Source organism: Manacus vitellinus, unplaced genomic scaffold (genome assembly GCF_001715985.3).
Source record: "Manacus vitellinus isolate BGI_N305 unplaced genomic scaffold, ASM171598v3 scaffold_1_pilon, whole genome shotgun sequence".
Taxonomy (NCBI): domain Eukaryota; kingdom Metazoa; phylum Chordata; class Aves; order Passeriformes; family Pipridae; genus Manacus; species Manacus vitellinus.
In genome coordinates this window covers 10,980,788-11,004,026 of record NW_021939396.1, presented here as the reverse complement: position 1 = coordinate 11,004,026, position 23,239 = coordinate 10,980,788, and the positions used below count along the sequence as shown (strand labels likewise).

Here is a 23,239-nt window from a genome sequence, read left to right as displayed (position 1 = left end):
GGGTGCCTCCCGCACCCTGGGGAGGCGCTGGGGCGGCTGGAGCCGCCGGCAGGAGTGGCGCGGCTGCCGGCTGGTCTCATAGCTCTCAGCTGTGCTCTCAGCTCGCTTCTTTACACCAGAAATAAAGTTGGAAGAAAAAAAAAATTTTTGTGTGTGTTTTGCAGCGAAGAAAATGTTTGGAAGCTTTGTGACTACATCAGGAGTCAGGATCGGTACCCTTTAGAAGAGTTTTATGCTGTTTTCATATCCAATGACAGGAGGATGGTGAGTCAGTGGGATGTGGTCAGTCAGCTATGGAGAGGCTCGGGCCTTCAGAGGGCAGCCCCAGAGTAGGTGAGACGTGGCCCCAGCGATTTCAGCCACAGCCCAGTGTAGGTGAGTGAGCCTTTAGCCCAACCTCTAAGTGAAACACAGTCCAAAGCCATGTTATAGCTCACTTTGGCTCAGAGGTGTGCCAACCACACCATGTGAGATATTTTAATTATGCACTGCATTAAGGACAGCAGGAAAGAGGCGTGGTGTCCCTGTGAGCTGTGGGGTAATTCTTCCCTGTAATCTGTCAGTTTAGGAGAATGGTTATCTTTGTAGAATCACAGAGCCATTAATAACCATAAGGTTGGAGAAGACCTCTAAGATCAAGTCCAACTGTTAACCCAGCACCACTGCATTCACCATGAAACCATATCCACAAGTGCTCCCTCCACATGTCTTTTGGACACTTGGAATCACAGTGGTGATTCCACCACTTCTCTGGACAGCCTATTGTAATGGGGCCCAGAACAGTATCTCCAACTTCATGCTCCTGAGAGAGAAACTAGAAAAAATCTGACTGCAGCACAGATGTAAAATGAGGAAGTTCATAGGTTAGCAAAGAACTAGCTAATTTACCTGAAATTAATCTGTATTAGACTGAAAGATTTTATTTACTTCAGATTCACCTGTAACTTTCAGATTCCCCTCTGGAAGCAGAAATCTGGACATGGAGATGAGCCTGTTGTCTGGGTAAGGCATTCATTTCTCTCTCAGTAATTTTGAGTGCATGCCTCTGTAGTTGATAGCTGCAGGATCAGACACGGGCATCTTGTGAGAAATTGTTCCGTCTGAACATAAAGGAACAGTTTTTTGCTGTGAGGGTGATGGAGCACTGGAGCAGGTTGCCCAGGGAGGTTGGGGAGTCTCCATCCTTGGAGATATTTCAAAGCTGTCCGGATGCAGTCCTGGGCAGCTGCCTCTAGGTGTGCCTGCTGGAGCAACAGGTTGGACCAGATGACCTGCTGAAGTCCCTTCCAACCTCCAGCATTGTATAGTTTTGTATTAATTTTTATTATTCTTTTACAAAAGATTTATAGATAGCTTAAATCTGGCGCTCCTTTGTACCAGCCATCATAAATTAACAGCAAGACAGTCAGTAAAATCTACAGGTGACAAACCTTACTATTGGTAAGAATACAGATTAGTGAAAATTATTATCTGGGTATCAAGACTGCCAGCTCTGTAGGATTATAAGTAGATGGCTGTACTTGTAAGAAGTAGATGGATGAAAATATTTATGTAGGCTTGCTAGATGACAGAAAAATATAAGTAATCTATGTATTCAGGTGTCAACAATTAAACTAGCCCATAAATGGTGGCTTTGGAGTGTCATTTGATCAATTAATGTAATTCCGTAATTGCTGCTACAGAATTCCTTGGTATCATTACAGAGTCCTTTCAGTTATCTGGCACAGAAAAAACTATTTCTTATGGCAATTTCTGTTTCTGAAATTCTATGAAATAATCTGCAAACTTCTGAAGTTCTCTGATTTCTGAATCATTTGTTCTCTCCCAAAATGTTGGTCTCTTTGCAGCACAAAAAAAGGTTTAGTTTAAAAAGAGATCCAAGTGTTACAGAGATGACCTGAAATGGAATAGGAGAGTCAGGAAAGGCCATGGCAGAATGTGGATTCCTCATAAAACTTCATGGATTGAAAGCTGTTTTAACTTTGTTTCTGTGGATTGTAGAATATGTAAAGCTTGTAGGTACTTTTTCTTATACATTTTAAGAGATTATTCTAAATACTGTTGGATACAGTTGTAAATTTTGGTTTGGTGAAGTATCTTTCCCAAAGCCTTTTCATTCAAATCCCTTTGTGGTTTTAATATTGAAAGTGTCAAAAGACAGTGCTCTAAACCCTTGTTGTGAGTGGATTCAATGTAAACTTCAGTAAGCTGTTAACAGCTGCCTTCAGTTTAATTTTGGAAAACATCAGTGAACATACCTGACTTCTGACATAAGTAACTGCAGTGTCCCCAAACCTCCACCACACCTGTGTTTCTTACAAGTTAAGGAATAAAACTGCACCTCATAACCCAAGTGTCAAGACAAAATAGTTGCCTTGAAAAAGTGTGCTATAGTACCCCTGTGTTTTTTCCCTGCTTCAAGAGCTGCTACAGGAATTTGTCTTAGTCCTGCGGTCCTCTTAATCTGAGCTATTTGCTGGTTTTTCAGTAACATGCTGGTTTTTCAGGTGCTTCTGGCACTGAACACTTGGCACTCAAATTCACAGACCATGTTACTGCAACAGGTACAAAATCTCTTATTAGAAGAGATCACTAGAAAATTTTAATGTTAAGCTATCATCATATATTACTGTGAGCTTTTGTTTAGGACTGGGTCTAAGACAAAAATCCTTATTGCATTCAACTTCTGTGTTTTGGTATGGAACACGAAAGAGATTTGCTGTCTCAGGAGTACTGTACTCTGTAGTTAAGCTGTCTTAAATCAAAGGAGACTGCAAAGGAATGGGGCAAATACCAAGGTGTCTGGAAAAGCATGATGGGCAAGACAGGTGTTAGGAAAGCTCTCTCTTGGTGCCAGAAATGTTACAGGCTTAATATTCAAGGACAGAAAGCAGGCTTTAAAAAATGAATCTGAACTTCTGCTTTTAGGAAACATTTTTTTTTCACCCCTTTTGTCAGTTTCTCATTAATTGCTCTTTGACTAATGGCAATTACCCTTCTTCCTAGGACTACCATGTTATTCTACTTCATGTTCCCAGCGGGGAGCAGAACTTCATTTATGATCTTGACACAGTGTTGCCGTTTCCGTGTCCGTTTGATGTGTACAGCGTGGAGGCCTTTAGGCTGGATGACAGCCTTCGTCCAGAATTTCACAGGTGATGACATAAAATATAAAGACTATGAATGGTATTTTGTGAACTTGAAGTTCTCTTTGGGTATGTGTAGTGACAGAGGGTTTTTTGCTTACTCCAGTAAAATAAAGGCGCTGTGTTATTTTTCTAAAGCTCTTTACCTTAGTCATCAAAAGCCCTTTTTCCTACTGTAGTTTCTTGTTAACTGCTTAGCACAATATTACTGATTTGTGTATTTAATGAAATTAATGCTCCTTAATGAGAGGAAAGCACTCTTGTTCTGAGTGACTAAAGCATTATCATATACGCGCATCTTTTGATATAATTTTGCATTTTTATTTAGAAAAATCAGAATGGTTCGAGCAGATTTGTACTTGAAGACATTTGCTTCAGACAGATCTCATATGAAGGATGCAAATGGGAAATGGCAGAAACCTCCCCCTCCATACCCTTGCATTGAAACTGCAGGTAAGCTCCCAGGACTCCTTATTTCTGCTTACAGTGTCCAATAACATAGTCCAGGATGCACACCAGAAATAAATATACTTCCATAACATTTGTCCAGCTAGCTGGGAAAAATTAGGGCTTAAAAACATTTGACTCTCCCTTTTCTGGACATGTAGTCTAACATGCCTTCTGGCATTTACCATTATCAAACATTAATTAGTAATCTTCATAAGCTGAGCAGAGAGCGAGAGGTAAGTAATACTCTTCTCTCATTACAGCAGGAGACTAAATCAAAGAGGCCAAATAACTTGCTTAGGGGTCACAAAGTGAATTTTTAACACACTGATTATACCACACTGCAGCAGGTCCCATTCTGGCAGAGCAGACTATGCTGGCAGGAGGAAGTTTTCAGGCTCTGCTCAGCATGATGGCTTTGCCTGGATGAGATGTTTGAGATTTCTGTTCCAGGTGAATGGACCTGAGGATTGCTTTAAGGCACACTGGCAAGTTGGCAAGTTTTTCCCTAAGCCTCTTTTGGGTGGTAGTCTAGCTAATAGCCTCTGGGCCAGGCAGAGAGAGAGGTAAAGATCTATTGCCATCTAGTCTATAGAGCTGCTTAAACCATTCTTATCACACAGCACTTCAGCTTATTCTAATCGTGTGTTTGGCAAGCTGACTAACATTTGCCGTGTGTTTGTTCTCTCATTTTCTTCCAAGGAAAGCATGGTGAAGTTTTGTTTTGAAAGAGTTTTGATGTTACTCCTCTGCATGTTTGGTTTTGTTGCTTTTTTGATAATGCAGTACTGCTATGTGTTTATGTTAGAGAAGGCAGGGTCAAAAAACATGTTTTGTGTTTAGGTCCGAGTGTATTGTAGTTTTCAGTTGCTGAGAAGTTAACTCCCAGTCTTTGCTTTGGCTTCTAGGAAAGCTTGATGTTTCACACGAGAGTAGAAATGAATTGTGAGTGAGCAGGAACACAGTCTTAGTTATGAAACTTCAGGTGTTTTCTTGACAATCCAGGTTATGAAATGCCTTAAATTCTAGGTCTTGGTTGTTATCTGCAGTAGAGTTTTATGCAAAGGTAGTGTAGGGAGTATAGAATGCCTGAACTACAGTGGATGGTTCACTGTTAGCTGAAGCCTCCTAGGGGCTGAGAACTTTTTACCTGTGGAAACACTGTTGTCGTGATAAGTGAGAGATAATGAAAGTGTGAGAAATATAGGTGAAGACAGGCCAAGAAAGTGAAAAGGTTCTACTGAAATCGAAAGAGTAAAAACCATTTACTTGTGGATAGTAAGTTACAGAATGACTCAAACAGTTGCAGATGTGTACATGTACCATAGCTTGAGTGAATGACTCCATAGCTACAAACCCTGTAACTCTTCCCCTTTCCTCTCTTGTTTGGCTGAGCTTTATCTCACTGAGGAGCAGCAGCCGCAGGTCTCAGCCAACCTCCAGATTGTGATGCTGGTAGATAGTGAAAGATACATAGCTCTTCCTTTCTCTTATGTGTTAGTTCTTTGCTCTGTGTCTTACCATGCTGAAGGAAACATCCATAGGTCATCCAGTCCAACACCTAATTAAAACAGATTCCTCAAGGCTCTGTCCAGTGTAGTCTTGAACACCTCCAGGAATGGCGATTCCATCACCTTTCTGGACAGTCTGTTCCAATATTTGATGACTGTAGTGGTAAATAAAAAAATCAATAAAAATTCCTAGTAAGTAATCTGAATTTCCCATGTTCCAATTTGCTTTTTTAACTTCTTATCCTCTTGCCAGGCTCCTCCAAGAAAGCTCTGGCTCCATCTTCTTTGTGTCCTCTGATCAGGTAGATGTAGGCAGCAGTAGCGTTTCCCCTTTGTCTTCTCTTTTTAAGACTGAACAGACCCAGTTCTCTCAACCTCTCCTTGAATATAATGTTGTCCTGCCCCAAAAAACTTGATGTTCTTCTTTTGGGCTCACTCCAGTATGTCCATGTTTTGGGGTTTTTTTGTACTGAGGAGCTCCAAATGTACACAGTGTTCCAGCTCTGTGCTCATAGGCTTTGGTCCCCTGGTAAGGTGGCTGAAAGAAACCTGTTACCCTGCACCCATGAAGGTGGAAGGTCATTTGCTAGGGAATTTCAAGGCCTGAGTCAGAACAGGGATAGATTGTCTCATGTCTAGAATGTCTAGTTCAAGTTGTCTTTCACTTAGTACCAGTTCCTCCAGCTTTATTTTTTGTCTTCCCTTTGTATTCACTGGGGATACCTTATTATGATGTGTGCTTCAATGTACACAGTGCTGTAAGTCTGCGAGGAGTCTGGGTTTAACTGTAATGTCTCAGCACAATTTTATCAGGCGTAAAAGTGCCTTATTTTTAACTTGGTGGAGAAGTGGGTGGTAGACCTTTTGTTATCATAGAAGAGCCTGGGGTATTAATATTCATGTCCATGCCAAATTCCATTACAGATAACTGTTTTCTCTCTGCCGTTTCGCTTAGATAGAGTACTCTGCTTTCCATGTTGCTTTGTGTTTGCATAAGATTAAATTGCTTACATATTTCATGTTAGAGGTGACTGCAGTTTAATGGCTGACAGAATTGACCCAATATTGTTTAAATACCAGTTTATTTCTGAGGCACATTTATATCAGTGGGGTTTGGTTTGGGTTTTTTTTGCTTTCATTTAAAGTAGCCAAATTCCTAAAGTCTTGCAAAGTTGTAAGGTTTTTAAATTACTTCTGTTTCCTAATGTCTTCTTTGTGATTTGTGGCATTTGACCCTGGCTGGTTGCCAGGTGCCCACCAAAGCTTCTCAATCACTCTCCTCGTCAGCTGAACAAGGGAGAGAAAATATAGTGAAAGGCTCATGAGTTGAGATAAGGATGGGGAGAGATCACTCAGTCACTCGCTGATTATTGTCACAGGCAAAACAGACTGAACTTGGAAATATTAGTTGAATTTATTACCAATCAAAATCAGAGCACAATAATGAGAAGTAAAACAGATCCTAAAAACACCTTTCCCCCCCACCGCTCCCTCCTTCCTGGGATTAATCTTATTCCCAGTTTTCTACCTTCTCCCTCCCCCCTCAGTGCAGGGAGATGGGAAATGGAGGTTACAGTCAGTTCATCACATGTTGTTTCTGCCACTTCTTCAGGAAGAGGAGTCCTTCCCCTGCTCCAGTGTGTAGTCTCTCTCTCAGGAGACAGTCCTCCATGACCTTCTCCAATGTGAGTCCATCCCACGGGCTGCAGTTCTTCAGAAATTGCTCCTGCGGGGGTTCCTTTCTGCAGGTTCTTCAGGAACAGGCCATTCCAGTATGGGGCCACCATGGGGTCACAAGTCCTGCCAGCAAACCTGCTCCAGCATGGACTCCTCTCTCCATGGGTCTGCAGGTCCCTGCCAGGAGTCTGCTCCAGCACGGGCTTCCCACTGGGTCACAGCCTTCTTTCAGGCATCCACCTGCTCCAGCATGAGGCTCCTCCAGGGACTGCAGGGGCACAGCTGCTTCACCATGGTCTTCACCATGGGCTGCAGGGGAATCTCTAGTCCAGTGCCTGGAGGACCACCTCCCACTCCTTCAATGAACGTGGTGTCTGCAGAGTTGTTTCTCTCACAGATTCTCGCTCTGGTCTTCTCTGGCCACAATTACGTCTGTGGAAGAGCTTTTTTTTCCTTCTGTCTTAAATTATCCCAGAGGCACTACTCCCTCAGCGTTGGGCAGCAGTGGGTCCATCCTGGAGCTGGCTGGCACTGGCTCTGTAGCACATGGGGGAAGCTTCTGGCAACTTCTTAGAGAAGCTACCCCTGTTGCCCCTCCTGCTACCAAAACCTTTGTTAGTTGAATTGAGGAATCTCTGTCAGTGACCAATTAATCATTTTTTCCCTACTACTAACTCAAAGGGAATAAATCTTAAAACTGTATTTGTTCTGCTCATGGGGTTGCAAAATTTTTTTTTAAAAACATTTCTTAAAACACAAACAACCGCAGTCCAACCAGTTAAACAACAGAAGAAACCTCCCTCCAACTCCCTCAAGCTCTTCAGTATCTCCTCAGAACTCACATGCTAAGCATTAGCCTTTTGGAACTGGCTCTGCTCTAGCCATTTCCCACAGTTAGGCTTCTCTATTTATTATGGCATTGCTCTGGCCTCTGTTCTGCTCTCCTGCCATGTGTGCCAGGAGAAGCTGGCTAACATAACTGGGTGCTTGGTGCTTTCTCATCCTGCCCTGTCCTCAAAGCAGCTCTGCTGCAATAAACATACCTGAGCTGCAGCAGATTCCCCTGGTTCCACCTGGTTGCCAGTGACCTCCTGTTGAAAGAAAACAGGGTATTTTGTTCAAATACTGAAAATTAAGAAAACACGATTTGGTGCACAGATTCATTATTCCAGGGCTGGTGAGCCCAGCCTCCGGTTTTCTTTTAAATCTTCTTTCCACAAATTAATGAGGTCTGATTCTGCTTAGTTTATGAGTCGTGATAAGATCAGCCCTCCTTACTGCAAGCCTGTGTAAAATACAGCCTGCACAGCACATTTCAAAATTACTCAGAACAGATGGTCGTGCAGCTTACAGACAACTGTTAGCAGCAGCTCTAACACTGAAAAGCATTAGTTTGAGTTTCAGTTCTCCCGAGGTGTTTGGTAGCACACTCACAGGATTGATTTATAAAGACTTTTTGTTCTTTTTATTATTATTAAAATCCCTGGTAGTCAATAATTATAGGGTTTTACTTGGGTTGGGTTTTTTTTTTTGTTTTGAAGAGCGTGAGTAGGACAGCTGAGAAATTCTGGCGGCACTGTGTATTACACATCTGTGTAACAGGAAAGCTGCTAGACAAGAGGCCAGGCAGATGTCTGCAGTTGCTTTCTGTATCTCCTCTCTGAGAGGTGGTGGTAGGATCCTAGTGAAAGTGAGAAGGAAAGCACTGATACTGGTAAAAGTAGCTCCTCTGTGCTTAATGGGAACCTTCTGCTCCTCTCATTTGAGAATAAAACTCCAATCTGTTAAATTAGGTCCTTACTTCCTAAGCTTTTGTGGAAGTAATGAATCAAGTTGGATAGAGACAATTAAGATACATCTAAGGATAGAAGTATTTAATTTCCCAGAGTGACTTATTGAAATTAGTGTGAAAGATAATTTAAAGTGATGAGCTGTGTTTTACACTGAGATCAACCAGGATGGTTTGCACAGTCAGTTATATCTCAGCTGTGGGGACAGCACCCTCCAGCTGAGTGTGGGAAGAGTCTGTCTGACTTATCTCCCTGCTCAGACAAGGGAAGGGGATCTGCAGAGAACTGTAGACACCTACACAAGTCTGTGAAGAGCCCAACTTTCTAAGTATTTTAGGTGCCCCCAAGGTTAGGCATCAGCAGAACTGATCTTGGAGGCTTTGTTCCAGACTTCCTCACTTCCAGCAGCCCTTCGGCAGCTGTCGTTAGCTGAGTTAGTCCAAGGTCTGTGAGCCAAGCTGAGGCTTGGCCGAAACGTTGCTTTCTAACTACTGTTGGCAGAAGCCACAAGTATCATGGCTGACAATGCCGTAAGATAGTGCGTGGCCTTTCATTTCGTCCTTGCTCTGGGTTAAAGTGTCAGACTTGATTTAAACAGAAATAAAATTATTTAGGAATCCCAGAATTCACCAGATAGGTCTCTTTGATGGAGTGTGTGTGTAACTAAATGTGTTTGGTCAAAGAGAAAGATGAGCTCTGAGCATGCACAAATGCAAACTAGTGTAATAGCTACAGCGCCTGAGGAGGACTGCAACTGTAATGTAAATGTTAAGAAAAATAATTGTGCTGCTCTTGATCTTGCAAAAATGTTGTATAATATGTGCTCCTTGCTTTTGTGGAGAAATCCTTTTGGTTTGTCAACTGTAGTATCAAGATGTCTCTTTTGTAAATTCTGATGTTCATCACTCTTCATCTACTTAGGGAAGAGGACTTTGTGGTGGTTTTGTGCATTTTTGCCGAGCTGTTTTCTGAACCTGTAAGGTCTAACACAACATGCACGGCCTTCAGATAGAGCCCATGAGAAAGGAGCGGCATAGAGGGACTGTTATTACACGAATAAAACGGGAGAGGTCTCACTGAGTTTTTCTCTATGGATATCTCCCGTGCTGCTCCAGTGCCATCTACCGACTGGTTCTTAGGCCATTGTGCTTCACGGGAGTGGATTTGTTTACTTTGGTAAAACAATATTTCCTTTCATTAAACTTCTATGATGGACTGTGTTATGCTCTGCCAGAATCCTTCTGAATTTAAGAGGATATTTCACTTCTTACAGGCATTGTGACAGCAACTTCCAAGTTGCTAACAGCAGCTGTGTTTGTAACTACTGGAACAATCCCCTTTGGACTGCTTTACCATTCACAGAACAGTTCTATGAAATTATTCTACTATACTCGGTGCACATAAAGCAGAGAATTATTCATTTATTTAAAGTATATGAAGAATCACATTAGCTTAAAAACATCTGTGAGGAAAAGTCAAGGTTGGAACTGGAAAACAGACTTACCAGTCTAACAGCAAGCAAGAGCTGTTATCCACTGCTAATTGTGCTTGAGCTGTGACAGCAAATTGCTAAGCTTGTGCTATTTTAAATTCCCACACAGGCAGAAATTGTCCGTGTTCTGCCAGACTTATTTCAGCAGTAGGACAATGTTTGGCTGGACATAAGGATTTTCCATATACAAAGTTCAAACAGGTTAACAATAAAAGATTTAGGGGCCAGACCTCAGAAGGGGTGAGAGTTGAGATTAGGCAAATCACAAAGCTGTGCTGTAGTGTAGATGTGGTACAAACAGAGGCTGGATTATGGCTGGGGCTCCTGGGTCTGGGATTCCTGAACATCATCTTCCCTTCCTTGTTTATGCTGTCCATAATGGTAAGCCTAATTACACAAGCTTTTTGCAGCTGAAGCAAATTCTGTCCTTTGGATTTTACAATCTATTCATTAGAGCCTCCTCTTGTTTGGTTCTTAATCCTTAAATGCACACATCCATGTTAAAATAAATACTTAATGCAGTGGAAAAGCTGTTAACAGTAAATCTGTAAAGCTGTAACACTGGCTTTACCACTCTGTTCCTTAAACTCATTCTCTTCCAGTTTTCTTTTAATGGGCATTTAAAAAAGATTATTTGCACACATCATCAGTGAGAGCATAAAACAACAAGCCCTCAGGTGTTTGTAGTTAGAGCTGAACCTCTGACCAGCCTGGTTCTGAGTCAGCAAAGCTTATACCAGGCCAGCTTTAGAAAAAGGATGTATAAGGCACCTAAACCCAAAACTTCACACCAGCACTTTACAATGTGCTCTCTGGGTTCCACGAATGGGACAGAATGGTTTCTACTTCTCCTGCAGGGGACAAAGCAGATTAAAGTCTTGTCAAAGAGCAGTCATGGTTATTTTTTTCTTGAAATCATAGCAGTTAAACTTTTCCCTCTCTGACTTCTTTTTTCTTTCAGGATTCACAAAAAATAAATTTAAGTATTTGCCCCCAGCCTAGGTTTGTGCCTTTCTTTGCCTGAGCATTCCTCTAGGCCATGGGCTATGTTAGATCAGACATTTCCTCCCCTCTGCATACTCTGGCCCTGCAGTGGGCTGGTGTGCAGCAAGGACAAAGTTTAGGGCTGAAGGGAAAGCAAATACTGTAATCTGGGAGTAACAAATTGTAGGTTTGAGAAGGGACTTGTCAATTCTAAGAGACAATAAGCAAATTTGAGTTCTGACTGGTGTTGTGATCCAGTTCCTCTGTGTCAGTGCAAAACTTGACTCCGTTGACTTTAGTTCAGAATTTAGAAGAGGGAATAGTATCTCCCCTGATTTTAAGTGAATGCAGGAAGACTATGAGCACCTGTTGCATTGCAGTTCCCTGTGTTGGTGGTTATTTGCACTCCAGTTTTGTGACACTACTTGACCCTTCTAGGCTGCTGATGTAGGGAAAAATCTTACCCTTTCCTACATATACTGGTTTCTAATGACTGAGGATGCTTACTGATCTGGTAATGTGATTATTGCCATGGGCAGAAAGAGGAATCAGGGCAAAAGCAACATTTCAGAGACTGGAAATAGAAGGTTTTGTAACATCATACAGTTTGCAGAATATCCTTCCAGAGTGGACTGAACTATCAAAGAGGGGTTTGGGGCATTTTCTTGATAGATGTATACCTGTGCTATAGAACCTGCACCAGGAACTTAAATATTTCCCTTTTCTGGTCCTTTTTTAGACTCCAAAATGAACTTGGATGATTTCATCAGTATGAATCCCAATGTGGGATGGGGCTCAGTGTTCCCCCTTCCGGACTTTGTGCATCGATTTGGCAGACAGACTGATTACAGCTACTCCTTGGAAGAACAGTGAAGTGAACAAGGAAGTTCTCCTTGCTTCTGTTTTGCGTGGATGTGTTTTGTTTTGCTGCTCTTACATGGTGTTTATGGTTTACATTTCTGTACAAGGAATAAGTACTTGGAAAAATAGAATGCCCAGTCAGAAATATCATGAACCGAATAAAAACTTTTATTTTGATTATGTAAGAATGAACTTGGTTTTTAATGTCAAATCAAAGGCAGACATCCCACCATAAGCATATTGCTTTTCCAGCTAGTGTGCCCAAATTGAGAAGAGCTGTAAGAAAAGCTTTTGGAAAAATATGTGCATAAAATACTGAACACTGTAGCTCAAATTGCTGCACATTGTCACATTTTAGAAGTGTGATAAAATGTGTTTTCTTCGTGTTATGATTTCTGTCATTTATGTAAGCAGACGGTGCATCTCAGTTTACTCACTGGCTTTACTGATTAGTCCTTATTTAGCAGAAGCCTAAAGGGAACGTTGATGTAGTAGCACAGTCTGGAACTCCCATGCACTATGTAAAACCAGGTGAGTATCCATGTTTCTGTGCCGTACGAGGGCAGGATTAAATCCTGCCATTTCAGTTAAATGTTCCAGTGCTGACATTACTGGAAGATGCAGTTGCTATTTTTGCTTCTCAGGCTGGCTGTGCGTTTTCACCTGCTCCCATCTTGTGCTTGGTGTTAGTCTGGCCCCATGGTAATCCAGGGTAGGAAGCTCAACTGACAGAAAGCAGGAAAGTTTGTTGGGTTTTTTCCTGCGCCTTTAATCCTTGAGCTGGCCTGCCACAAGGTCAGACAGCTGCTCCTGCTGGGGTAAGGAAATCAGCAGGGCCATATGGCTGGGGGGGAAGGGAATGAGAAAGCCTCCCCCATCAGGGTCACTTGCTGCTGAGTATTCTTAGAGATGATACCAAGCTGCATCCCTGCAGGGCATCCCAGGAAAGCCATCATGCTGATCAGGGGTTTGAAGCAGTCTCCCACCTCGTAGAAGAGTGGCCTAAACATGGAATTACAGAAACAGGCTAAGATGGGGTATTTAATTCTCAGCTTTGGACCTGTTCTACTTTGCCCAGTAGCACATCATAGAATCACAGACTGGTGGAATAATTCAGGTTAGAAGGGTCAGGCAGTCTCTAGTACAATCTCCTGTTGAAATCAGGTCAGACCAGGCTGCTCAGGACTTTATCCAGTCAGGCCTTGGAAACCTACTGGGGTTGAGACTACAATAAACATTTGTGATGGACTTCAGTCCTGGTGAGGAAAAGCACAGTAAGGTTTTAAGTATTAAGGGATTGTTTTATTTGTAAGTACAGAAAAATATAAAAACTACAAAGAAACTTATATGTATATTACTGTTACAGAGGTGTATTGTTATATATATACTGTATTACCGTATGTCCCATCAGTTCCAGAGAATTTACTCAGTATGTTAACAGTGGACACAGCTGACTGAACAGCTGGGGAGTTGATTCAATTCATCCACACATCTCTTTCTGTGTCATAAGGGCTGCTTAACTTAATAATAAGGAACTTAAACTTTCTATTGCCAGATGCAGCACAGCTGGTTGACTATGCAGACAGGCTGCTGCCACACAGATTCCTTGGGTGCCAGCACAGACTGGAGGCTGGTTGTTGGGGCACTCACCTATGGAGTGAGAGAGTTGATCTGCAGTTTTTGTCACTCTGAACCAGCTTCAATAGAAGAGACTATGATGAATCTCAGAATTCCTGACAAACCGTTGCACAGAACCCTCCTGAGAGGGGACAGCTCTGGATTTAACCAGATACACCTGAGTAAAAGGTCTGATTTAGCAATGTTTGGATGAAATGGCAGCTCTTTCTGCATGACACTGATGTGGCAGACATCTCAGAGTGAATGAAGATGTTACTTGCCATTTTTGAGTGATGTTAATAGTGGCTGTGACTGTGCAGAGCAGCAGCAGTTTGCCTGCTCAGGTCTTTGCAGATGCCAACCCAGTGCCCGGGTTAGACATGGCAAAAGTGAGAATGTAAAGATCCGTGGTTGAGGTGAACGGGTTATGTCAAGCACTTCTTACCCTTCAAGTGATTGATTCTCATACACACAGAGTTCCTGTGCATTGCTCAACAGATGCTTTGTTACAGAACGTTAGGTTCTCATCCCTCCCTACTTGAGTGTGTCATTTGATTTAACCTCAGCTGGTTTCCAGTGCCTGAAATCCATGACACACTCCCTTTGGTGGGGGTCAGACACAAGAGTCTGCCTGGTTTAATCTAGTTTCAGCATCGAGGCTGATAAGAAGGAGAAGAGTCACAACCATTATTCAGAATATGCAAGTTAAGAAAAAAAAAATCAATGTGAAGAGTCTGTTCTTCTCTAATCATTCTGAACAGGTGCTTAATTTTACATGGAGCAGGCTGGATGTGTGTGATGATAGCTTTTCTATGATTAACAACCTTTTGGTAGCTCTTGTAAAAAGTTGTTATTCCAGAGGAATCGGTAGAAGCCAGAGAATGATTTCTTTCAGTGCTGAGAATGGTGATATTGTGGTGCTGCCTCTGTAGCCCTTCAAGCCTGGGAACATTTCATCAGCATTTCAGGAGGTGTGCTATCAGAAGGACAGAATTCAGGAATACATCAAGTGCTCATTTAGGGCCCCAAATACAAAGAGGAGCTACTTGCTTAACTGTAACTAGCGGAAACCAGCCCTTTTCTAATGCTGATTAATTCTGATGTCCCCCCATCAGAGGGACTAAGTGAATTCACCTCCCTCTTTTATCCCTTCTCTTTCCAAATAACCTCAGTCCTGACTATTTTGTGGAACCTCCTGTGTTTAACCTCTCTGCTGTCACCTCATATTGAGGTGTGAGGTTTTTTCCCACTGAGCACCACAGTGAGTTGCAGAAAGAAAAGAAAAGTTTTCTAAGAGTCACTTTGCCATGTGCCTGCAGGAGGGCAAAGAACTGCCACTGTGAAGCTTATGGCAAGGAGTCGACTTCACTGCCAGACATCACTAATTATCAGCTCTGTGATCACTGATGTATTTAAACACCTGAGATTCAAGCAACTTTATACCACAGGTGTATGTATATGTGTGAGGTGCAGTGTACAAGAGGGCGTGACTTGGTGGTCCTCGGGTACAGCTCCAGGCTAGCTGGTGCAGCCACCCCAGTGATGTGGTACTTGGAGAGAGCCTCACTTCTTGATGCAGGGGGGTTGGGCTTATGCCACTATGACATATGAAATAATATGAAAGCTTTGACATTCCTGCAAGGCTGATTGGCTGGGGTGCACTGGCACAGTAGGGTCAGCATGTGCACACCTGCAGTCCGTGCTGTCCATAGCCCTCGAGGTTTTTAATCTTTCCTGTGTCCAGATGTTGTCCCAATGTGTCCAAGACAAAGATATGCTGCTTATGCACTTTCAGTACAATAATTTCTTAGTGCAGCTTAGTTTTCCATTCCCTTTCAGCCTTCTTTACTTCATCCTTTTCCACAGTGATGTCTTTCTGTTGTCCAGTTATTACAGTATTTATGTGCTGAGAGCCCTTAAGTGGTGGCTTTCTGGACCAGGTGACTCTTGAGTCAGGCATTGAACAAAGCAAGGAGAAACCTTCTGCCTTTAGGTCAGTTACTCTCAATCCCATGGTCTCCCAGTTTCCTGATTCAGTTCATCCATGCATCTCATCTGGCTCCTGGAAATTCTTCAACGCCTGTACTTCTAGGCATCATAGGGCAAGACCCTGCTAGCCTTATAATGGGGGGCACATCCTATCTCACAGGTCTCCATCAGGCTATTGCAGCAGTAAACTGCAGCATGAGATGGAACACCCACATCTCTCCTGTCTTCTTCCTCTTCTTTGCTGCTGCTTTTTACTTAAGAATGTAGTTTATTTGGTAACTAACCTCTTTTATTTACCTGTTTGAGACTTTAGAAAAAGAAAGGCTGCTTTTCCCTGGCATGCATTTGCTTGGTCAATGCCTTTTTGCAAACTTGTATGTGACCAGGTCTGTCTTGAGAAAATCCCATTTCTCAGTTGGCCAGCAGAGAGAGCAGTCAGCATTCAGTGGATGGGCAGGTCAGGACAGAGGTGATCTCCTGCACACTCAGCCTTGCCAGTAGCTGTTACAGTTAAAAAAAATAATTCTGACAGCATTGCAGAGGTGATTTGTATCTCACAATGTTGTGGATGAAGGGTTACCTGTTGCCCTTGCCTGCCTGAACCTGTAAGGTCAGTGCAAGTCCTTCCTGTGCATCGAGGGCTATATGCCAGCTTCCAAACCACCTGCCAGTTTTTGGGGGACATTCACAATCCCTACCAAAATGGGTGTATGACACCTTAGAATGTCTGACCAATTGCTTTGCTATCAATTTATGGACTTTGGAGGCTAAACTTGGGTACCTGGGATGCTGCAAACTGATCTGGACTGTTGAGGAGGCAAAGGGACACCAGGGTGTCCCTGATCGGGACATTTTGACCTATATGGCCTCCTCATACCCTCATTGTCCAGCTGGAGCCTCATGTGTGCTCTGAAGCACCATCGATCTCCAAGCATCTACAGTAAAATGGCTATCTCTAGGGTCTGGTTGTTTGACGTTTTTTGTTAGAACGCGTTTGGTCCAAGTTTTTTCATTTTTCATGGTTTTTTTCACCCATCTTTTCAGGAAACAAGGGTTGTAGACTGAATGACCTGAGAAAGCTGTACCAGGGAATGGGAATGAGGTGTGAAAGTCCCACTGTGTCTGTACAGTAGTCACAGTTACCTCCCACCAAGTGCCTTGCAGAACCATTACTGAGACACTGTCGATGACCCAGGGGGTGGCTGTCCCCTGTTCCTGGCATGAGCCACGCTGCTGGAGGGGAGGACCTGCAGAGCATCAGTTCACGCATCACCTGGCAGAGCAGATGGCTCCAGGTCTGGTGGGGCTGCCCTCATATGACACCTTGGATTCACAGCCTTGGAGAATCTCACCTCCTCTCAAGGCAAAACCTGTCTGGATGTAAAACACACATTCAGGTAATTACCTACTCAGAGATTTGAGGGAGGGAATGCTGGTGATTTTCTTCTCCCTTCTGGCAGGATTTTCTTCTCCCTTCTCTCTCCTCCTCATGCAGGAGTTGGCCCAGTTGAAGCCAAGGTTAATGAAGTGTACCCAAAGAGGGACTGCCTGGAAACTTCTGCCCAGGTTTGTGCCCACTTCCTTATGGAGCTCCGGTCTCTGGGAAGGTTTTCATTTGTGATCCTGGAGTCAGAAGTAAAGCACTCTGTACATATGCAGTCTTTCAATAAGTTAAGTGCAGCTGCAGCAGGGGTTCTGGAAAATCTCTTCAGTTTGACCTAAGATAAACAAATATGGTTGCTTAAGTATCCTCAGTGTTTCCTTATACTTACAGTAGGAAATACCTTGGATACTGAGGGCAGTTAAAACAAATCTTACTTAGTTATCTAAGGCCTCTGGCAAGTCCCTGAGTTTCTGAGCAAGTTAAGCCACTTCCTTGGCATGAGGTGTACCAAGCTTCATTTTATAGTAATAAAAACAAGCATTAAGAGCCTGAGATGTGAACTGTCACTGACAAAGTCCAAGTGAAGCAGCATTATTCACCTGAAACTCGTGACAAATGTCTGGCTGGCACAGAGGGAGATGAGCAGGGTGTTTCCAATGAGCTGGATTCCTGACATTATATTACTTAAAAGCAGGAAATGCTCATTTGGCCTGGTTCAGCGTCATACTGGCCTTCCCATGCAAGGCTATATCTGGAACCCAAACACTGCAATAAGGCAGGAATCATTATATGTTTTTTTTTTTCTCAAACAGCCTACACAGTAAGAAGATGGTAGTTATCTCAGCCTTCCCTTCTTTTTAGTATGCAATTGTGGTGGCGTGCTTCCCCCGTCTCAGCTTGGCTGCTGAAATGGCAGAGCACCAGCTTGGAGCCATCCCGAGAAAATGTTCTGCTGTGGCTTTTAACCATTTAGCTGTAAAGCTCCTGCCGCCTCCACCGTTTCTAACTGCTGGAGTGAAGCAAGGGTTGCCAGTCCTTGTTTATAGCGAGTGTAATCAGTTTGACTATTTATACTGTACTCATCACAGAGCACTTTGCTGTATGAAATGGTCACAGTTATATTTATACCAGTACAAAAACAAAGTCATCACAAATTGAGGGGGCAACATTCAGAGTAATTTTTTCTTGCTACGTGATGTTCTTTCTTTGGCAATTCAAACATTTATCAGGCAGAGTCACTCTCCTAGGAAGAAAATACAGCCCACTGTAACTCAGGAATCCCACCAGTGTTTATCTGCACTTGTGTTTTTGTCTTGCATGAAGTAAATGCAAGTATTTAATCAAGTAACCTCTACCAGCTGCTACCTCAGTATGAATATGCAGGGCTGCCAGCAAAGTCCATGGAGTTGTCTTAGTACAGCAAAAGCAGAGTTTGATCTGCTTTGCCAGAGATACTAAAAATACCTTTTAATGTGCTAAGGTATGTGTCTGGCCAGGAGTTGTTTTCAAATGCATCCTCCAAAGAGTTGCTACAAAGTAAGAGGAGCTCAAACAGCTGAGCCCTGAGATGCAAACTAGCCAGTGCTGTGGCATCCAGCCTTGCTCCTGGCTGGGGTCACTGGCAAGGTGCTCCCCCTGCTTTGTTTCCAGCAGTAAGTTGGAAAGAAGGGACTCAGAGGAGATTTGCAGTGCCCTACCTGCCATATTTGTGCAGGACTGAGTTGGACTTGATGATCCTTGTGGGTCCCTTCCAGCTCAGCATATTCTGTGATTCTGTGACATTTGTCAGAGGTGCTTTGCTAGGTGGGTTGTTAACTTAATTGTCATTCTCATTTATTTGATAATTATGAAATAAAAAACCAGGTTGGGTATTTTCGATATCTGAAAGGCCAGTTTAGGGGCTTTGTTCCCAGCACAGTCCCAGCAGCCTCTGCTCACCAGCCTCTCTATGCTCACACTGTGCACGGAGGTCGGATCTGTGCAGAGGCAAAGCCCCACTTTCCTCCAAGCTGAGGCCAAGGGCTGTGTGAGCAGGGGCAAAGCAGTTGCCCTCCCCAGGATGCAGAGCCTGAAGGGAACCTTTCTGCCAGTGTTCTTTCTGGCCTTGTTGTTTGAACTGCTGTGGAAAGGCACAGCTGAGGAATGGCTCAGCCCAGCCCTGGCTGCATGGGTACAGGTCCCCAGCTCTTGCCAGGGACCATGGTATCCCCACTGCTGGCTCTCTGCAGGGGCAATGCAGATGGTGGAAGTGGCAGGACATTACCACCCCACTCAGGATCATAGGATCATGGAATTATGGAATGGCTTGGGTTGGAATGGACCTTAAATAAGGATCATGTATGTTCTAGCTCCTCTGCCATGGGCAGGGACAGCATCCGCTAGACCAGGTTGCTAAGAGCCCCATCCAACCCAGCAGGGATGCTTGCTGGGCTTACAGAAATCCTCAGAAATGGGGATTATTTGTGGTCATTTAATAAGCAAAGGCCCTGGTTTAGTAGGTGGAGTCCATGGCAAAAAACCACACGTGGAGATTGCCCAGCACTGAGGACATCTGAGACCCAACAAGTGACAAAAGCACACATGTGGGGTCCAAAAAGGGCCTTACCTTCTTCACCGACACCTGGTCTTCTCTGAGCTGGCATCGTTGTATCTCACTGTAAGGTCCTCTGCCCAGCCCTCATAGAGAAGGAGAACCTGCTCCCAAATAACACTGTAACTGCTGCTTAATGCCATTGGGAGAATGATCTATTGAGCTCCAGTGGCACAGCCATTGGTATGGCTGGATTAGCAATTGGAAGCTTTGTTTTGAGCTTTCTGTAACAAAATACCGCTGTGCTGGGGCACACAGCCTGGCTAGGGTTTCACTGACTCCTTAAGAAAATGAGGGCAAAGGGTGATTAAATATTAAGTGGGACGCAAGATCTCAGCTGATGCAGTTCATCTAGTAACCTGAAGATGGGATGGAGGTAAAAGTGGCTCCCTGAGACACCTGAGAGGGTACTACAGGAACCCATCCTGGCCAGCAAGAGGAGCTTTGGGGTTCCTCCATCAGTTTCCAGTGCCAAGAGACCTCAGGGGTGATATGTGTGGTCATGGAGAGAGACCAAGATGAGGATCCTTGGAATACCTGAATCCTATTCTAGTCTGCTTTCCACATCTTCTGTAAATCAAATACCATTCCTGGCTGTGTTAGACTGTCAAGCAGGTTCTACTGTCATCAGGCAGAAGATATTAATGAAAAAACAGAAAAGAGATTAGTGATTAATGCAGAAACATTCCCTCCCTACCACTGGATGAGCCATGTCCTAAAGCCTCTCCTTCAAGCAGACCTGCTGCTGACAAGAAAGTTATTGACCTTCCTTACACTCCAGAGCAAGACTTCTGAAAGGCAGCTTTTATGGGGTGTCTGTCTCTGGGCACACGTGTGTCCATGGGCCTCTCCATGTGTATGGATATAGACGGCTCCTTCCACAGCAGCACGTTTTGCAGTGGATATCAGTTCCCATGCTTGCTAAGCTCACTTTGGCGTTAGCAATGGGAACATTAAATTATGTCCTGTTATCAGTTGGCTCTTCCTGAGGAGGACCCACACCTTGGCTGCTGGCACCTGCTCAGGTGCAAATGCTGTGAGAGGTCCTGCTACGCTCCCTCCCACCCTGGCACAAGCATGGGCAAGTAAATCTGGAGAAATCAAGGCTCTTTCATTTCTGGGGCTCTTAGTCCAACATTTTACCACACTTCTAGTGCTTTTAACTCCCATAATTCCCCCTCATCGCATATACCTCTGGAAACACTTAAAGATGTTATTTTTCTCTGATATAAGCTGTGCCAAAGCTTGCTTCCTGTTAGGAAGACAAACTGGCAGTGGAAACATTGACAACTATACAAGCAAATATTGTATTGCTTAAAAAGCTTTATTTAGATTGCACCATTGTGGGGAGGGCTCTTGGTTGGGTTTTTTTTTCATTTTGGATGGTGCTAAAGACGCCATAAAATTAGCTGCAGTATTATCCCAGTGATTTGTACACTTCATATTCATGCGCCTTCAAAATTAAAAGAAATCACGATAAAACTAAGCAAATAAACAGTCCTCAGGAGGACCTAATCCCTTTTCTCCATGCTCCCAGCAGCCTCTGAAGCCAGTGGGGGTCCCAGGAGGGCAGGGGTGGGAAAGCCCAGGCTGAGCGGCACGAAGGATCCTTGGGAAGGCTTTGTTGCTCTGCCATGGGGATATTAATGTTTCTGGCCAGTTGACAGCGTGTGTGGTGAGCGTAAACATTTGGCTCCAGCAAAGAGTTGCAGACAAGGGAGGCAAGTTGGGCACAAGAAATGTGCTATCATGGCTGCCCCTGTGGTGGCAGCCGACTGGGCAAGCGCTGTCTGTGGCAGATGGGAGTGGGATTGGGTGCAAGGGCCTGCAGCATCCCTGGGGAAAAGTGGGCACAGACAGAGGGAGATGCAGGATCCGGGGAGGACAGTGATTTTGCAGAGGAGCAGGCACTTGCCTGGTGCCTCTGCCGCCTCCTGGGGCCTGGGGACTATTGAGAATGCCTTGAAAATACACTACTGGGGGCACCCTGGGGGCTGAGGAAAGAGCTCAGAAGCAGTATGGAAGATGCTTGCAGTCCAAACAACAGCCATTTTGCAGGGAATGGAGGATAAGTGGGTAAAGAGCACCCAGACCTCTGCTTTCCCGCTCTTTATGAGCAGGCCAGCTGTCCACACTGGTTCAGGCTTAATTCACACTCTGGGTTCATTGCAACAGCCCTTTAAAGCTGGGGTCTTACCCTGGAGGTCAGCGGCCAGAGCAGTATCGCTGTGCTGGTGCCTGGGGCCAGTGAGCCTTCAGGCTCTTACTTTCCTAAAGGGCCAAACAAGGGAATTTTGCATTTTTGCAGTCTATAGTTCAAATAAAGTATAAATAACTTTTTAAATATTTTTAAAGAGCCTTGAGGCCTTAGGCAGCCTGAGGAGAATGGGTGCAAGGTGCTGTTATGGCCAGAGGTGTTATAATGCTCTCAGCCTGGCTCCCTGTGCCCAGGACGGGTGGTGTGTGGTGGCTGCTCTCTGGCAGCTGCCTCACGTGCTCATGCATGTGTGTGAAACTGGCTCACTTGGCTTTTCCTCCTTCTGAATGCTTAGCATAAGCAGGGAATAATAAAATGCAATTTTTCCACAGGGACCAGAGGAAACAAATTACTGCCCGAGTGTAGATGAGGGCAGAGTCTGGTGCATTATTTTCTGTGAAATAATTCCCATGAGGCCGTGTGGAAACACAGCTTTTTTTTTTTTCTCCTTCTCATTTTTCTACTTCCTTAAACTTTCCAAAATACTCTGCTGTAACATATTTTCCCCAGTCACATGTGTTAGCGAGGAGAGAAAAGGTTAAATTCTCCTTTCGTACTATAATGTAATTCATTTCCTGTTTTTCACAACTGTCTAGACACAGATCTAACAAGCATTAACCCTGAATCCCACCATTGGGTTAAAAATAGAGGCTTTAAATATAAAAGTGTGTGGTAAGAGTAAGATTGTAGGTTTCTACCTACCACCAGGAGCCAGATCTTTTAAATGAGAACCATTTAATTTTCTATAAGTAAAAAAATAAAAATTACTTCAATTTCAGAAGTTTAAAAAGGCTGCTGGTTGCTTTATATACACCAGCAGCAACACAGGCGCTGCTGAGCCACGGCACAGACAGGTTGATCCCCCCTCAGGAGTTATATTTATCTGGATTTACACCTCCTGCTATATTAAAAAAAGAAAGAATAAATTCCACTTCAGTGAGAGAGCTATAAAAAGATCGAGAGAAAGTCATTTAAGAGAGAACCCACATTGAAAACCATGGTCAGATTCTGGTGGGAGACCCATGGACAAAATGTGCCCCAAACCCCAAAGGAAAAAGCCATGGCTGTGATACCAAGAAGCACCTCATGCTGGGAAGGCAAGGCCACAGCATGTTGGGTCCCAGCCTAGCACAGCATTTAAATGCTTGTACAGTCATGACCAGATCCAAAGGGGCTCCCATCAGCTTAGGCTGGGTCATGGTTGGGCTGGAGGCTGGCCCAGGTTAAGCCAGGCAATTGCCCCCTGTGGGTGTGTATCCTCCTCTGACACTTCTCGCCAGCTGGGCTGCCACAGCAAGTGGGAGGAAGGAGAGAAAGAGATTTCTGATTTGGAACGTGAGCTAAACACCTCACAAAAGTGTGAGTTTTGCCTGTGGAGGCAAAGCAAGCAGAAAACAAAACTGCAGCCCACCCTGGCCTGGTGCAGGGCACAGACAGGGAGTGAGGCACCTCCTCGACTGACAGTTTATCACATGCACCATTCACATCAGAGAT

The 23,239-nt window shown here is 44.0% G+C and overlaps 1 protein-coding gene across 1 annotated transcript; it reads left to right on the top strand.

Annotated features, from left to right (window-relative positions):
- The first annotated feature begins 169 nt into the window (after window positions 1–169).
- On the top strand, window positions 170–12,093 carry WDYHV1 (WDYHV motif containing 1). Its single transcript, XM_018077097.1, has 5 exons — window positions 170–264; window positions 952–1,002; window positions 3,007–3,155; window positions 3,475–3,599; window positions 11,787–12,093. The coding sequence occupies exons 1-5, from the start codon at window positions 262–264 to the stop codon at window positions 11,918–11,920; spliced, it is 462 nt and encodes a 153-aa protein (XP_017932586.1). The 5' UTR covers window positions 170–261; the 3' UTR covers window positions 11,921–12,093.
- Window positions 12,094–23,239: the final 11,146 nt, after the last annotated feature.

Bases quoted from the DNA above. Each gene is read 5' to 3' on its own strand.
- WDYHV1 (XM_018077097.1), top strand. The intron at 1,003-3,006 runs GTAAGGCATTCA...CCTTCTTCCTAG, and splicing joins GAGATGAGCCTGTTGTCTGG to GACTACCATGTTATTCTACT. The intron at 3,156-3,474 runs GTGATGACATAA...ATTTTTATTTAG, and splicing joins CTTCGTCCAGAATTTCACAG to AAAAATCAGAATGGTTCGAG.